Source organism: Scleropages formosus, chromosome 15 (genome assembly GCF_900964775.1).
Source record: "Scleropages formosus chromosome 15, fSclFor1.1, whole genome shotgun sequence".
Classification (NCBI taxonomy): Eukaryota; Metazoa; Chordata; class Actinopteri; order Osteoglossiformes; family Osteoglossidae; genus Scleropages; species Scleropages formosus.
Window position 1 is genome coordinate 25,649,199 of NC_041820.1, and position 17,899 is coordinate 25,667,097.

Sequence of the window (17,899 nt, forward strand, 5' to 3'; positions counted from 1 at the left end):
AAAAAAATAGCTTTATTCCCTTAAAAAAAAAAAAAAGTTGCATAGTTTGGAGCTGGCAGTATAATGTATCAGCACTTACCTTTTCAGTGAGTTGAAGTAGAGAATTTCATGAAACAAACATTATGAACAATTAAATACTTGTCACTATAATTGACCAAAGGCTGATAACTGGAAATGTTGATCTTTGCACATTGCGATTCATGCACTGAAAGAGTCGAAACTGCTCAAGTAGTTGTGCCTCAGAAAAAACCTTTTTTGTGAAAGGAAAAATGTGTAGAAAATTTGTGTATGTTGACAATCTCCCATCAAATTTTAAAGAATTTGAATTATTAAAGTTGGATTAGTCTTTATTGAAAAAAATGTAATTTTAATATAAAACAATATCTGAGCATAGTCTCCAATTGGTGTTAAACAAATGTTAAAGAATGTTCTTTTTCCAGCTTAGGTGCCACATTCTGCTATACTGAATTGAAATGCCAACACAGTGTCACTCACAGGTTAAATGTCACTTTGTCTCTTCCAGCACATGAGTTGTCATTTACAGTTACCTGAACAAATTCATTTTGAAGAAACTCAACAGGCTCCACCTACTCAGTGCTATTCTCAGCTCTAATGAAGTCTGAATTACTACAGGGAATGAAGGAAGCTCACCCCAAACACCAGCAGCATGTCAGATTATGGCCACTATCTACTGATCAGTGCAACATGTACAAAATTCAGAAAGCCTTCTCTGTTTTGGTATTGCCAAAACATTATATAGGAGCAACTGTAGAAGAGTCCCTGCTGGAAACACATCAGAAGAGAGTAAATCCTGGTATTTTATACAGGAGCCTTTGTCATTTTCATATAATGAAGGTTAAAAGGAGTTTTTCTAGATACAGTTCAGCGATTCTTAAAATGTTAAACTACTGAGGCACGAGAGGGTACAAACCTACACTGCAAGCTGTATGATATTTTGTAAAATTAAGTGTGCTGATCAAAATACAGAACTCAAATTATATAAAGTTTCAATAAGCATCTGGTAGACAAAAGTATGAACTCAGATTGTGTAAACATGTATTTTCTAACAATTACATTGTACATGGCATCATTATATTCCACTTGCCTATATTGAACTATTCTTCATTTAATAAACTACACAGGAAGAAGAGCGCTGCTGCCCAGCAATATACCTGCCACTAGACCAAACAAAGTAGTATGATACACACTAATAAGTGACCAATATTTGACAAAATCAAACTGAATTTGAACCACTGCATGTTGGCTAAATGGTTATAAAATTCACTCTTGCAATCTCCTACTACACTGCATTTAGCACCACTGTGACAGCCACAATTTTGAACATTCTTCAAATTTGGGAATTGTCAAATTATTTTTTGCAGCTCAGAACTATTATAGTCCATTTTTTGTCTTGGATTCCAAGCAAGCTTGAAAGGGAAAAGCGAGACGCTAATATTCATTATCCACCGTTAGCTTTTTAGAAGCTGCAATCTGGCAAAATAGTGGGCAGTCCCAAGAACAGAGTATAGTCTCTGAAAACAAGAGAAAAGAAACTACTTCCCTTCCTGAAAATATATGTACTTGGCTTTAATGTCTTCTATGGGAAAATTACACCTACAGCCATGCTGGAGGACTAAAATTTCAGAACCAGTCGAACCCTTGTGTCAAGGGTTGAAATAATTCAAAACTGAACTCAACATGTTGTTGACCTGTAATGTGTGAGGGGTTGGTGAAGGGAGACGATAATAGTTTTTCGAGCATCCTACTCCTCCTCCCTACCCCGTCAGGCCTCTTCTACATGGTCCCTGGGTTCGGTCCTTCTGCTAGGACCCTCATTTGTCAGAGCAGCGAATGTAAACGAGCGAAGACAGCAGCAGCAGCTCTGGGGGCTTGTTCAGCAGGACCAAGTTGTCGCTACGCAGCCCATCGTAGTGCATCCAGTAGCCATCAATCTGGAAGGCCGCTGAGTAGTGGTGCTCCTCTTTGTTGAAGAGTGTAGCGCCCTCTAGTGAATACCTGCAGGACACACACACCAACTGGGTTGTTGGGTATTAGTGCCAATTTCAAGGGATAGTACATTTACGTTTTTTTCCCATTTAGCCGATGCTTTTATCCAAAGCGACTTACAATATTAAGGTACTTAATTATTTACGTATTTATGCAGTTGGGTGATTTTACTGGAGCAAGTTGAGGGTAAGTACCTTTAAGTTAGATGTTAAAATCAGTACATGAAAGGGTTTTGCCTACAGCAGGTTAAACACGGCAGCACAGCCATGCAATAAGTAATCCATAGTTTCAGTTGAAAACTGGACATTTTTTAGAACAATTTACTGTTAAAAAATGGTGCTGGCTCTCAACCTTACATCACATCCACTCTCCATCCTTAGTGCTATGACACTAAATAATTCAAACACTTATTTCAACAGTTGTTTAGAGTGTAAAAATATATCACTCATGAAACCTAAAAGGCAGTAGCGCCAGACCTGTGGTCACAGAGGGCGAGGTGGTAGGGCACGTAAGCCAGGTTCTCCGACCTCCACATCTGCATATTGAGTATGACAAAGGGTGGGGGGCCATGGCAAAACACTCTATGGGAAAACTCCCGTAAGCCGTCGCACCTGGAGCACAGTGAAACACACATACACACTCAAATTTTCTGGGAGGTGCACATCACTCGGCCTGATCAGTGGAAAACAAGTGTTTATATATACTGCTGCAGAAACACAAAGAAAATTATGTGCCTGCAATGAGTTCCAAGCAGAAGAACAGGAGATATTCTTAGTCTGACAATATTTCTCCCCGTTTTAACTGCATGTGAAAGGAACGCTTGTCCATCCGTCACAGAACTTGGGGAAAGAAAGATACCCAAATAAACTATACAACTCTCTATCCCGCTACAATATGTCCATCATACTAATTTCCAGCAGAGTGATGTCTGAAAAGTCTCACCCCGCTTCATTGCAGAGGACAACCTTAGGGCAAAAGAACTCGTCGACTGCAGACTGAATGAGATCTCGGTGAGGCAGCTCCCGGGGGGGACTGAAACAAAAGAACACGCAAGAGTCAAACATCACAGCTGCTCGGCTGAACCCAAGAACGACTGCTACAGTAGTTCTCCTCCTCCTGATACCAAGCCGAAACATGTCAGCTGAGCATTCTCTATAGTCGTTTCCATGCCGACAGCCCCACCCCTGGCTGTTGCATTCACTGCTCTTTGTAAGGTGTGGTCCCCTAGTGCTTTGCCCAAATAAAGTAGGACTCAAAGGGTCATGAGGAGGAACACAGGAGATGTGCAGCAAACTCCCCTCCCACAGTTTAGACCCAGGAGGCCTTAAAAGGACAGAGTGGAGGAGCAGTGGACCCCCCCCAGGAAGGACCAAAGGGAAAATCAGTGCTGCACGTCTCTGCTTCTCGTTCCTGGTTTCAGCAGCTGTGACAGCTGTGCTTAACTGTGCTGCACTTATGTTACCCCAGGACAGACGGTCGTGCCGGTGGGGAGAGATGCAGGCGTTACTTTACATAAACCCAAGTAAAATAACCTGATAATTATACGCCTTTGTAAATAAATACAGGAGTCTAATCTGTTTGTGTAATGGCACCTCAAATACTACATGTACCATGCTTGAATACAGGACACACTCTGATTTCATACGAATTTTACCTCACTTAATATTAAAGAAAATATTGCCGCAGAACTGCAAGCAAGACTGTTTGAGGAGAGAAAAAAAAACTCCCACTTTACAGCCTCCATTTAACATGTTAGAATTAATTAGTTATCGTCTCAGTCTAGTTTCATTCCCTCACCCCCAAAGCAACACTGATGTCAGGTCTGTGTCCAGCAGGTACCCATTTACGCCGTCTGAAAACGAGCGTTAATTAAATGAGGGAGAACGTTGGGATGCCGCCGCACCCTGTCTCACCTGATGTTGATAGTCCTCTGGAGAAGCTCCTGGAATCGGGCAGGACAGTTGCAGTTCGTGCAGAGGCTTTCCTGGACAGTGGACATAAGATTCTCCAGGTTCTTGGTGAAGTTCTCATGTTCATTGCCGAACAGGTCTATCTCCAGCGCGGCTCGGTTGACCTCCGAGCGGTACTGCCGCTTGGACATCCTGTCCCAGATCCACAACAGCTTTACAGTGGTGTAGTCGTAGGAGTCCATCAGGTAGAGGAAATGCTCCACAAAGTCCTTTCCAAGGAAGAGGCCCACCTCACGGGGAAAAGTCTCGTTCTCACGCAGAATGACATAGAGGAGCATAAGGAAGCCATCAATGGTGCACGTGTTCTTGAGGCTGATCTTCACGTACAGAGGTGTACAGGAGATGGCCTTGCGCCCAGCCCGGATCGTGTAGACCCCACCCCAGGGCAGCACCGGCCTCCAGAAAGAGCGATCCTGCTCCTCATTGTTGTTGACAGACGCACGGATCTCTTCGAAAAGTGTCTTTGTCCTGCAGGAAGAACACGGGCAACAGAGTGGGGGAAAATAAATACTATTTAAAAAAATAAAAATAAAAAAAAACTGTGTCCAACCTTTGGCAGTTTTTTTAAGATAGTAAAAACTCAGTTTGCAACATGAGAAAGTTCTTTACTGGACTTTCAGCATTCAAGTTCTTTTGGTGAAATCAACTTTTGTTTACACAGTTTTACCTTAGTTTGGAGAACAGCCACGTGCATGAGTGGAAATGTCAACTAAGGAAATTAATGAGGCTGTGAAAATGCAGCCACGTGTTTGAGGCTCCATGTGCAGTTCCAGTTTCGGAAAAAAAAAAAAAAAAAAAAAAAAAAAAAAAAAAAAAAAAAAAAAAAAATCACAGAATTCCCGCAATCTTGGCTCACATGCACTGATTGCGTTCCACACGCCTCTGGGCGGGGTTATCATTTGGGGGCGGAGTCCCGGAGTGGGGGCGGGCGATGACAGGCTGTTAGTGCACAGCGGTGGCCACGCCCCTTCCACAACCTCCCTCGGTAAAATAAATATTACGCAATAGAAATATAGGTCAGAAAATGATGCCGTTCTTCAAAAATCTGTTTCTAAAAATTTACTTAAAACTGTGCATTTTCATTTTTTTTTGCACAGTTCGTAATATATAACGCTAATATTCTTCGCAGTTCAGCTAAAAATGTCGAGATGTGGTTTGCGCCAAAGAACACGAATAATTTATGATATGAACATGAAAATATGATTTCCCAGAAGCTGTACTGAAGGCCACGCGCAGGATGAGCGCAGACAGCGCGCTTGGAGAAGCTGTACAAACACCTCGCATAGCAGCCAAGCTAACTAGTTAGCTAATCATAGCTAATCATGCAGCAGCGACCAGGACCAGGTTACTGCACAAAAAATAAACTGAACAGCTTGGTTCTTTGGAGAACCTGTCAGAAATGTTTTATTAATTTATTTCTTTTTAAGAAACGGACCAGAGAAAATAAAGATACACTTTGTAAATGTAACAACAGGAGCTGCTAGTACAAGTCAAGTGCGCAGAAGACTTATTTTGAAGTGAATTACGTGGCAGAGAGTGAAAGAAACGCCACCATGGCTGACAAACAAGCCAAGGGCGCTGGGAATCCGCTCTGGCCCATCGCGGGGCTCCAGAGCCAAGGGAGCCGAGCCTTTTGCTTTACCTCTCGATCTGGGCTCCTTCCTCAGGGTTTGACAGCAGATGTTCAAGGTCTTCCGTACAAGTTAATGCGTAGCAGAGTTTACTCTCCATCGTCTTTTCGATCTCCTCATGTCTTCAATCCGGCTAGTGTCCCCCCACCACGCTTCTTCTTGTTGTCCTCGATCTTTTTGGGGGGGTTTTTTTTTTTTTTTTTTTTTGGGCAGCAAAATCTTGACGACGCTGAGCACCTCTCCTCGGATGTTTATCTCCGTGCGACCTCCCCCCTCTTCATCAGCGCGGAACAATTCGGGCGTCACGTGCCGCACGTACACTCTACGTGGAGGGCGCAAAGGAAACGTCTTCGTGACGTCACGGTGGCTGTTCCGCTTGAGCGTAAAGCGCCTTGATCGTAATATTTGGATCTGCTTCCCTGTTTTCTTCACGATCCTGACTGTTGTAACTACTGCGTTTTGTCAATAAAGTTTGCATTTTAAAAAAACAACTTGATCGTTCCCTTATAAATTATACGTGGGCGTTTAAAGCCGCAGCGAAGTTATATTGTCTTTTCAGAAGGATTAACTGATTGTTAACCAGATAACCATCTGGGGAACTATATACGAAACATACATGACTGACTTGCAAAAAAGATAATATAAATCCCGTGTCTTAAGTTTCAGTACAGATAAAATACTATCATATTTGAAAGTACAAAAAGGTAACAGAGACGCGATTCAAAATTAAATTGATAATTTCCGAATGATAAACGTTGTTTAAAAACAGCATTGCAAGGTTACTATTGGGTTACTGACGTTAACTTTTGTATCGGGCACGAAACTGTGCTGAGAAGCTGCGCTTCCTCCCAATGGGAGCTGAGATGTGCTTTAAATCATCTGTGAGCAAAGCTTGAAAACAATAAATATGGTGCAAAGCTGTGTGTTACCTGTATATTCTGTTTGCTGGGGTATATGGTACCCGACTAGTGAGCTGCAAAGATCATTCTGGAAGGTTCTTTACACTAGCTGATCTGAGTGCGGCCTCGGGATCCAACAGCAGCACGAGTAAAGATACGGCATTGTACCATGAACTGCCATCGTTTTACACACACACACTGACAACAAGAGGTATGTGTTGTACGCTTTATCCCATTATAGTTGGATCGACAGGCAGTAGGTGCAGTAGCGGAAGGCCCTCAAAGGCTGCGCCCGCGCGGCCTGAAGCTCCTCGGCTCTGGCCCTGGTGGAGGACAGCTCAAAGCAGCACTGAAGCACAATATAACAAACATTTTTTTCCTGTCCATTTTTTTGCATTTTCCATTCAGTTTTGGTAATCATACTTTTGGTGTTAGTTGTAGTATACACTATGTCAGTTTTCATAAAAATCCAAGAATCAAATATTTCAGTACCTTTTAGCATCTGATGCTTTCTAGAACGTTTTAGACCTTTGTGGAACATTCTGGTGTCTTCTAGAATCTTCCAGTGGCTGAAAAGTACCAAAGTACAGCTGAAACTCTACAAGAACTAGTGGCATTTTTGTAATCAATAAACTTTTAACTGTAATCAATGGAAAATCTACATAACTAATAACTGAAACATTCTGTGGCCTTGTGTGTAGTCAGTTTCGCGGACAAAAGCGTTACTGTGGTGCTCTGGATTCGGGTGGATTCAATAAAGACGCACAGACTGTATTCATTCTCAACGTTTTATTAGAACACCGGTACAAGCGGATATAATACTGTAGGTCCAAGGACTCCACGCCTTCCTATTCTACTAACCTCCTCCAGCATTTTTCTGCTTTCACTGCCTAACACGGTCACCCCTTTATTGTGCCTGTAAATTCCCTCAGTGGTTGTACACTTTATTCACATTTTTCCCATAATGCAACTAGTAACAAACGCATTCCCCGCTCGAGCTCAATTGATAGTCGTAAAAGATATTAGCTGTGTGCAGTGATGACTTAATGCCACAAAGAGGCGCTATTTGAAAATGTGTGTGTATTTTAAAAAAAAAGACCGTACTGTACTTAAATATTGTATATTTGACACTAGTATTACACGTAAAGGCGTGTCTGTGGAAACAGCTGCGGTGAATGAAATATTAATGTTCGCGATGTGTAGGTGAAATGAAAGACGCGCTGTTTCAAGGTTACGTTTTTGGACGCACTTTCCCTTTGCTCGTATTTACTCCTAGTTCTAGTGATATTGTGCGCGTAATAAAAAGAGTGGAAAACATGTCGTGGAAAGTGCGAAGCGCGCGGTTCACTGCTGCTTGCTGCGTTTATAAGCCTAAAGTGTCAGTTCTGCCAGAACGTGAGCGCTGAGTTCGGGGAAAAGCGAGTGCACGGGGCTGTATTTGTGAGGCGGCGGCTCGTTTCCAGTTTCTATATTTTTAACTCTCGAATTTTCGCTCGATCACCTCCGCCAGCATCACTCGGAATACACACAAACTATTTACTATTTTTACCAGATGGGCACTATTATAGCAGGAGGGCGGGGTCTTACGGGTTTCCGCAAAAAAAGGCGCGTGCCCTGAGAGGACTGCGCTGCTGTCAGTTCCTCGTGCAGCATCATTTGAAATCATTCAGAGCGCCCACTAGGAGGCACGCACGTCATAACGAGCCACCGCTCGCGTGCGATGACGTTCGGTGTTACTCCAGCTGCCAGTGCAATCGCTGTGAACCTTTTACCCTAAAAGCCTTTTATACTTCACATATGAACGCAAGAACAGCGAGACACTTTTATTCTCGTACGAAGCTGACAAGATTGATGTCTGTCTGATCCTAGTCCACCATTTTAGCGTCCGCTATTGTTACGCTAATTTGTAACAAAGAATGAATGTCGGAGCCGAAATGGCGTCTGTTTCTTGAACGGCACGCGCTTTGCGCCCTCTGCGCATGCTCATTAGCCAACGGGGGAAAGCTGCCTCGCGCTGGCGAGTCAACGGGAGGAAGTGGCGGGGGCTATGAGTCCGCGCCTTTTCCGGTAGCAGAAAGCCGCTGTAACAGCGCGACTAAGAAAAGCGAGACGCGGATGTACTTGGGTAACGGGTGTTGATCCCTGCTGCAGGTAACGAAATCATTAAAGTCACGAGCTGTATGCGAATCACACCTCGGACTCGCCACGGTGGTATTTCTGAAAATTGGGTGCATTGTACGGTAGACAGGGACTGGCGGACGCGTTTAAAGTTGAGTGCCTTCCCCGACACCCCTCCCTTTTCCTAACCGCTCTTGTGTTACAGGGCGAAGAGGCGAGGAGGACGCTCGCGAATGAATCGATGACCTTTGGAGCGGCGGCGGCTCGAGCTCTTCCCGCGGCGACAAGAAGAGAGCGCGCGAGGCGGCGGCGCGAGGCACTGCGCAGGGGCCGTTGAGGATCGAGCGCGGCGCGCGCGGCTTTTTTTTTTGTGGACGAAGAGAAGCGAAGCGCGAGGGGGAGCCCAGGCTCTGAGAGGGGGCCGCCCGCCAGGAGGAAGCAGGACTCCGGTACCGCAGGCGCCTCGCACGGCCTATCCGCTCTTCTTTCCCCTTTCTGCGTTCGCAAGTTTGGTGTCGGGCGCGAAGAAGCGGCCCGGGCCCTGCGGTTTGAAGACGAAATCACACAGGAAAAGAACTAAGTGAACAGTTGGAAGAGCAGGTCAGGTGAGGAGCGCACTTGCGAAGCTATAGCCGCGTCCTCCTCCTCCACACCCTCTTTGTGGCCGATAACTGGATATCTCTCCGCACAGCGAACTCCCTAACTACTGCCCACTTAGTAATTGTGTTTAAAAAAAAAAAAAAAAAAAAACCCAATAAATTCTGCTCGTCAGAAACCTTTTGCCACGACAGTTTTTGTGACCACAAGCCCTCCTCTTGGTTTGTGTCTGGGCTTGTTCTCAGCGGGACACTTGGTTCGGATACACGGCTGAAGAGACAAAGGTGTATGGCTCCGCTGGAGACCCTCTATTAATTGGATTTTTTTTTCTTCTCCTAAGCTGGCAATCTGTGTTAGTGAAGGACTTTGCTTTTGGAGGTACCTGAGGAAAGCATAAGTGAAACGGTTCTCCTGCTAACTGGATATTTATGCACTGTTTACACGATGGGGAAAATGCTATCAAAAATCTTTGGCAACAAGGAGATGAGAATATTGATGCTTGGACTTGATGCTGCTGGGAAGACGACCATCCTGTACAAACTAAAACTGGGCCAGTCCGTAACCACCATTCCCACCGTCGGTTTCAACGTGGAGACGGTCACCTATAAAAACGTGAAATTCAACGTGTGGGATGTCGGAGGTCAAGACAAGATCCGGCCCCTGTGGCGGCACTACTACACAGGGACCCAGGGGTTAATCTTTGTGGTGGATTGTGCGGATAGAGATCGGATAGACGAGGCGAGGCAAGAGCTGCACCGCATCATTAATGACCGGGAGATGAGGGACGCCATCATCTTGATTTTTGCCAATAAGCAAGACCTGCCCGATGCCATGAAGCCGCACGAGATCCAGGAGAAACTGGGCCTGACCCGCATCAGAGATAGGAATTGGTATGTGCAGCCCTCCTGCGCGACTACAGGGGACGGACTGTACGAGGGGCTCACCTGGCTCACTTCAAATTACAAATCTTAATGATCGACTGAGGACGCTTTAGATTGAAGAAACAAAGTATGCGAATTTGCTGATTAACAAATAACACGGCTTCTCAGAAGAATATATAATAAAGAGAAGTTCAATTATATTTTCATTTATTTTGATTATTATAATGACCCCTGTAACTAATGGATTTTCTTTAAACAATTGTTTGGCTGGCTTTTTAGTTTCGCGTTTGCTCTGTTATAGGCTATTTTACACTTAATTACCATGATTCCAGTAATATTTCATAAGCAACTTAAAAAGAAACTACATAGGTTTTGGATTCTCCAATCCCTCTGTGTAATTTCAAAAGACAATGTGAATTTTTAGCTTTTTTTTTTGTTCACATTGAAACAAGCTTGGTATAGTTTTGCTTCTTTAATACATTGATACACTGACCTGAAGTTTGATAATGGCAGGTGCTGCGTTTTTGGTTTATGGGGTGACAGTTTGTCTTAAGTTTGAATGTTTTCTCTGGAGATAAGTGATTGGAAAATGGCTGTGTACTGCGAAAGTGAAGTATGTCTGCAGATACTGAACAGATAAGTACTGTCAGAAAAAGCAGTTTCAGTGTTGTAGCCATGTCTTCATTATGTCCCAGATATGTTAACCTGGAGTCTTTAAAAAAAAAAAAAAAAAAAAAAGACCTTAATTTCAAATTTTTCAGTCCTTTTTCATTCAGTATGTTAAACTCACTTGGAATTCACTACTGGCTTCAATTTTGCCAGCAGTTGTACTCCACCAGTCAATGCTGCTCTAGCCATCAGACTAATAACTTGTTAAAATGTATTCATAAGCCTACATGCTGAAGGCCAGTAGTGGTTGACAGAAGTTTGAATGTTGTTAATGGAACAATTAACTGACCGTATGTTTCCATATCGTGTCATACACCCCACCCAGTTCTATTGACAATATTAGTTCCTGGGGTGTTGGCTTTGAAACTTGCATGACAAATTGGCTTAATTTCTCCTTTGACTTTTTCTGTGCTATTAATTTTTAAATTATAAAATCCATATTTTTTTGTTTCACCATGCTGATTTGGGAAGGTAAGATGTACAGAATGTACACAATGTAATTGTAACAAAAGCCTATTAAACTAGCAATTTTAAAAGTTTGTTTCTCATTTTGACAAGTAGAGCTTTGAGAAAAATGGAGGCTTAAGAAAAACCTGTCACTGTGGGTGAAAAGTCACAATACAACTGGCTTTGAAATTTTACTGAGTAACGTGTGTTTCCATGGTGTCCTTCTGTAAATAAGGCCCAGGATGCGGTGGTTCGAAATGTCTTCATCTGCGCTGGAAATGAGTCACTAGCAACTGTAGGATTACTGTCTGTAACAGACAGGTTCAGCTAAGGCCAGTTCTGAACATTTGAGTAATAAGAAGGGAGTACACAAGATGATTTGATGCTCTTGAAGGAAAGGCTCCATGTGCATTATGAAAGGGTCAAACTGCCAAAGCTGTCTGAAATGGGAGAATGTGTGATCTAATGCTTTGAATTCTGACAACTGTTTTAATTACAGCTATCTTATAATGAAAATATTAAAAGTGCTGTTTTCAAGAAATTCACTGTTAATGAGTCCAATAAAGGTCTTGGCAAAGAGCTCTGCACAGTGCCTGCTGAAAAGTTAAGACTTTAAGCATTGGGATGTTGGTACAGCAGTGTCTCAGATTTGTACTTCGCTATAAATGAAAAGTTACATGTGACTAAGAGCACAATGATGAGCAGGAAGTATCTTCAACATGGCATCTGTTTTGTGGTTTTAACCTTGTCAGTAAGATGAAAAGTATTCCTTTTGATACAAGTACTTTTTCATTTGGAGCAAACTTTTTTTCTTTTACAGTCCTTGTAGTGTAAGAACTTAACATTTTGGGAACAATTTGTGGTGGTTTGAGCTGGGAAGTCCCCATTTTCAGTCTTGATACTAGTTGGGTGGGGAACCTTTTTTTCTATCAATATTGATTTGAAGTTTAACCTGGTGGGTTGAAAATAAGATTTTTTACCCTGGGGATGTTGTATTGCATTTTGTTTGTGCAGTGAGGTACAGCTGTGCTGCTTTAAAAAGGACAGTAAAAGTGAATAAATTGATGTCCTTACAGCTTATCAACATGGGAAAATGTTTTTTTTTCTCTGCTTTTTTGGAGTTCTGTACAATTTCTCTTGTAATATGCACTAAGTGAAAAGCACAGGGCAGTATAGAGTAGAGCTTCTGAGCTGCTCTTTCAGCTGCTGTTTTAATTTGGGGCTCATTTACCGCTTTGACACATTGGACTGTCAGCTGTTGCATCCCTCACTTGTGGTTGAAGAAAAATTAGCTTCTAGGCTGTCAGATCTTAGGTGTCATTTAAAACAAGCAAGTGGGACTTTTTGCAGTCACTGCCATAAATGAGTTAACTTTGGTCTTAAAGTCCGACAAGACTGCATACCCCGTTTTCACGTGTCAGTACTCTAGGTTGAAAATTTGTTTGAGGCAGGGCCCTGATGCCTAGACAGGAAGCGGCCTCTAAGACTTCATTCATTTAACAGCGTTCTTTGCTGCAGAGGCCCAGTCTTTCCATCTTCATTAAGAGTTCAGCTTTCTCAAAACTATTGATCACAATCACTGCAGTGGAATTGCATTTAGGTGCCTTATATTAGAAGAGCTACAAACCACTCGTAGGAGAAATATCCGGTTTACATATCTGCAGCACATCAGATTGCCACAAGGGTAGTTTTTGTCTTCTGCTCAAAATAAATACAAAAGTTAATAGTTCCATTGTAGCGCTCTTAAAGGTGCTTTCTTTAAATAAAAATATTACATGAAGACATTTCCTTGCGTCCCAAATGTCAGGGTGTGTTATGTAAATGCGTGGATGGAGCGAACCTGGTAGTGAGCACAGCCGAACTTTGCACGTGGGGCTGCGTAAAAACCACAAGTTGCGTTCAGTGAATTTACATGGGGGTAGTGTGAACGCTCCTGGAAAAAGTTAAAGCAAGCTTGAGAACGAATTAACATCAGATGAAGTAGAGCTTGAGGTGTGTGGTATCAGGGTAGTGCAGCTCCTGAGGTGCCTGCACTTAGCTGTCTGTCATCAGAGTGCTCCTACAGGGTGGGTTTTGCTTAACATGGACGCAGTGGTGGAAGCACATGATGCCATGTCAGTTGTTGTGCCATAGAGGAGGTGTGTGTGTTGACCGGTAGGGCTGTTACAGCACAGTGAAGCCCAGCTGAAGCCTCAATGGGCTTGATTGTGATCGATGTCCTGGGCGTTTCAGTAGTTCGGTTCCTCTTCACCTTTTCACTGTCTCCCAGGGCAAAGAATAACACATGATGCAAGTCTCTGTTGACAGGAGGGATGTTGCAGGGATTGTATTGTCTGAACTACCTCTTCTGGCAAATACTACTTCAGTGCTTTTGAAAGTGAGGAAGTCTGTGCAGGGAGTCTATGACTACATTCGTGATCACATCAGCGTCCTTTACCAGAAGCGGCCGGAGGGCAGGGTGCCTTGGTGCTGTCCGTGTCCCCCTGAGATGGGGCGAGAAGGCAAGAAATCCAACGTTGTCACTTTCAGAGGTGTGTTGGAGCCTCCACCAATCCCATATCTCCTGCTGCCCAAGAATGTGGTCAGGAGGGGTCGCCTGCTCATAGGTTTGCGGTCCTTGGGTATGTGAGGAAGGCCCACTGTTCTGCCACCCCTTTCTCAGTCCCTCTTTATCCATGGGTACAGGGACAGATCCAGGGAAACCTGGAGCAGTGCACCTTCCCAGAATTCAGCGCAAGTGCAGTACGGGGCCAGTCCAGCCAGACATCCGTGTCTCCATATGTTTACATGAAGTTATATGAAGGGTCTCCTGCTGCCAGAGAAAGCTGTTTGTTTGGCCGAGAGTGGTGGAGTTGGGGGTGGTCAGTGTAAATATGGTGTGACTGTTGAAGCTCCTAAGTACGAGAGCCAGACCACCAAAGATGAGCTACAAGTCAGTATGCTCAGTCGTGTAGATGCAGACAGAGCGAGCGGCGTGCGTTTGAGATGCGGTGCAGGTGTACATTTCAATGATGTGTAGACCAGAATAAGCCTGTTAGTCTTTGGAATATATTAAAATATGATTCTGAAAAACAGCGAGCAGATAAGCTTATGGTTTTAATGTTTTCAGGGTGAATGGCGATAAATATTAATTAGGTCTTCATTCTGTTTGCACTTAACAATGACAACGGAAGAACTAGTATAGAAAAGGAGACATTTTTCCACTGCACTTGGTTAGCCGGAGCATGCTGCCTCTAGCGAGGGAGTGATCTTACCCTCCAGCGAAGGGCAGTATGTGTGGTGTAATGTACCATATGGAGGACCTTGTTCTCTCCAGGTGCTGGAAAGATGGCGAAGTGACCAGCACCTGTTTCCTGTACATCTATCCTTCCTGTATAGAAGCAGGAAATCTGAGCTATTGCTAGGAATGTCATCTTCACTGGCATCCATCGACACGCCGCTGGTCTTCATATTAGAGCTGAATGCTTGATGTCCTTCATGCGCCTTTACCTCGGAGTGACTGGCGCGTGAATCGGAATGGTAGTGTAGACAGCGCCCTTCTTACTCAACCCATGTGCCAGTGGTTCATCTGAGCACCATTATTAAAAAGAACTCATTTACACTGAAAGTTTGTTTGATTCATAAGTGTATACTTCTGTGGTATTTAAAACAATGGGTAACTTGTTACAAGCTAAGAAAATTGCAGAAAGTGATATTTTTATTGCTTAATATAAAATGAACGTGACAGACTTTGCCTTAAAACTATTGCAAAGTAAAATTGCCTCAGAATTAATGCCAAATATCCACTTTTTTCTTATGTTTTTTTAAGGTTATTTTGGTGTGAACTTCCTGAAGTAGGGTTCCTGACAGCAGGGATCAACATTATAAATTGTCCACGACATTCTACAGTATTCAAGTAAACAATCTAAACGGTGCAAGTTTTTTTAGCTTATTTACGCAGATAAAGGTGTGATCAATACATCACGATACCTCTGAACAGAGCGTGTTTCTTGAAAGTTAAAAATGGATTTAATGTTTTAACCAGTAAGTTCAAGGAGCCATTGATATTAGCTCCTTTTCTGTAATCATTAGGAGCCGGTTCAGCCAATCGCATTTTTACACGCATTCACGGAAAGGCACTCGCACGCCGAGCTGGCTGTTTGACCTGGAGTTTATCAAGTTTATACAAACTCAGTCAAGCGCCAAGGCCGTTTCTTGTCCATCTGCTTGGCCAAGAACAGTGCCCACGAGGTTAGTGAACCCCAACCGGTACCTTGTTGCGGCTACAGTGTGTGCTGATAGGTGTACCTCAGGGCTCTGTGCTGAGGCCCATGCTGTTCAGGTCTGTGCCCTGCAAGGCCTCTTGAGCAGAGTAAAATAAAAGTGAGTGAGGGCATGGGACCTGTGACAGGAATTTTTCTGCAAGGGCTCCTGCATTTGTTTGCTTGTCTCAAATGTCAGAACTGAGGAAATTCTGGACATTTTTTTGTGAGCGATAGAGTACAGGTTGCATGGTGTAGCCAGGTCTTAATCAAAAACCACCATAGGCTCACTCATTTGCACAAAGCATCACTTGTGAAGACAATTCTCAAGCCATCTCCTCTCTTCAGGGTTGCTTCAGCTGCAAGGAAAGGCACGAGCGATGTCTGTTAGCTCATGGGTTCAAGTCCACATCCGCTGAGTGACTCAGGTTCAGAAACTTCCAGCTGCCTGACGTCAGGGCCCATCTGAAAGTTTCATTTCCTCTTCACTGAAGTTCTACTCTATCTCAGAAGGATCGTCTATAACGTGCACCTGGACCTCATTGCCCTAGTGGACTATAACATTTCTATAGTGCATATGGTAGCAAATGAGAAAGTTGTTGGATACGCTGCCCCAGGTTTACCACAGATGTAAGCGAACGACACGCATTTGGATGTTTGTTCAGAATAAATTTAAAAGAAACATTGCGATCAGAGCAGCCAGTAGTCTGGAAGGTCCTAGTAGAACTGTCATACTCGAGACGGAGCTTTTCTCTCCATTCTTAATCTCCAAAATGTTCACAAGTGCTGCTCCTGTGGGGTTGTACCCTATGATATTCCTTTTCTCTGGGTTTCTGTGCAGCGTGTGTGACCTCTCCTTGCAGCTCACCAGGACGAGTTTTCGGTTTCTTAGTTAAATTTTCTCTTACTCGGGGCTGGACGGCACAGACTAAGGGTAAGAGTGTAAGTTCTCCTTGTGAAGTTCTGGGGGGGAGGCGGTTTGGTGGTGTTTCCTGTGCTAGATAGTGGTGGTAGAGTTGGGGTCTCCGCACGAGATGGTGAGGGACCGTGAGACGGCACCGTGCTGAATCAGTGAGAAGGGTACTCGTGCGGCGACTCCCAGGGGCATTCCCCTGAGACCTAAAAGTATTTCTGGCAACATCTTCATGACCATAAAGGAGTGGCCGAGCATAGGCAATCTGCACATGGGGTGGTTGATGGGGGATTTGCTCTCTAGCCCCATCATCAGAGGGGGGTTTCCTACTTCAATTACTGTAGTTTTGGTGGAATGCAAAGATCGTCTAATTGTGGGTGTGAGGTTTTGAGCGGAAGAGAGAGAGAGAGAGAGAGAGAGAGAGGAAGAGGGGGGAGCTCTTGGTCTGGTGATGCTTGTATGTCTCAGTTAAGCAAGCAGCCTCTGCACTCTGTAAGATGGCATTTATAACCAGCTAGAGTGTCCTCAGCACCCACACCCCCCACGCATGCACGCACACACACGCACCGAAACTGCTTTCCCAGGGATGGGTGGCACCGTCGCGTTGGTGTCGTGAGGTCGCTCTCGGCACGTGTTACTAGCGCAACTTCCGCACAGCGATGCAGAAACCTTGAACACACCCAGTTACGTTTTGCAAGTGCGTCGATTCAGGACGACAACTGGTCTTTTGTATATTTCAGGTCGTATTATTCTTCTTGCAGAGATTCATGGGCTGCTGTTCTAACTGTAGCCACGAGTGGCACACCCTGCCAACAAAGGGCCATAAAGGGGGGAAAATGTGGACACGGCTTGTGAAAAATACCCACGTCCAGCTGTCCGGTTCCATGACGGTGGGGCTCGTCTCTGGGTGTGCTTGGAGGGCAGCGCTTCTGGCACAACTACACGAGCTGACTAACGCATTTAAAGATGTGACGGGATCAGAAGTGGTTGGGAAGCCATTGATACTTTGACCCCAAGAGGGATTTTCCCTCCCTTTCTTTGTAGCGTGGGAGGTTTTTTTTGTTTTCCTCTTCTCAAATGCCAGCTCACATTCTATTGTGTTATACCTGTACCACTTGTAGCAACCTGGTTCACCGATCTGTTGCTGCAGTAAGAACACTCTATAATAAATAAATTGAACTGAAAAAGGTATGGGACAAGCGGTTCAGGTGGTGTGTGTGGAAAAAGGTCAGCACCGAGGGTGTGTGTGGGGGCTACAGAGAGAGAGAGAGAGAGGGATTCCCAGACTATAATGGAACACATTACACTTGAACCCAAAGAAGCTCCCACAGTAAGAATGAACGGTGACCAGTGCTTTTTCTGGATCACTGGAAACGCCATAAACCATGAGAATGACGAGATCTTCCTTGATCATCCAGGCGACAGCAGAGTATTGATCTTATTAGTGCGCTGTCTCGTTTCAGAGCTTGTTCGGTTCTGTGACGGAACGCTTGCTAACTGCTGGTGGTGACCTCATTGACCATACA

The 17,899-nt window shown here is 44.1% G+C and overlaps 2 protein-coding genes across 3 annotated transcripts; one reads left to right on the forward strand and one right to left on the reverse strand.

The window, feature by feature from the left end:
- Window positions 1-45: 45 nt before the first annotated feature.
- Window positions 46-6,025, reverse strand: dorip1 (dopamine receptor interacting protein 1). Of its 2 annotated transcripts, XM_018764065.2 has the most exons (5): window positions 5,620-6,025; window positions 3,921-4,445; window positions 2,950-3,039; window positions 2,484-2,618; window positions 46-2,016 (listed from the first exon to the last, which is right to left on the reverse strand). In XM_018764065.2, exons 1-5 carry the CDS (start codon window positions 5,706-5,708, stop codon window positions 1,833-1,835), a joined length of 1,023 nt encoding a protein of 340 aa, XP_018619581.1. In that variant the 5' UTR covers window positions 5,709-6,025; the 3' UTR covers window positions 46-1,832. The 2 variants fall into 2 exon arrangements, with proteins under 2 accessions (XP_018619581.1, XP_018619582.1); XM_018764066.2 differs by lacking the exon at window positions 2,484-2,618 and having other exon boundaries at window positions 5,620-6,024.
- A 2,256-nt stretch (window positions 6,026-8,281) lies between these two features.
- LOC108941518 (ADP-ribosylation factor 6) lies at window positions 8,282-11,411 on the forward strand. The gene is made up of 2 exons (XM_018764257.2): window positions 8,282-8,658; window positions 8,831-11,411. Exon 2 carries the CDS (start codon window positions 9,667-9,669, stop codon window positions 10,192-10,194), a length of 528 nt encoding a protein of 175 aa, XP_018619773.1. The 5' UTR covers window positions 8,282-8,658; window positions 8,831-9,666; the 3' UTR covers window positions 10,195-11,411.
- Window positions 11,412-17,899: the final 6,488 nt, after the last annotated feature.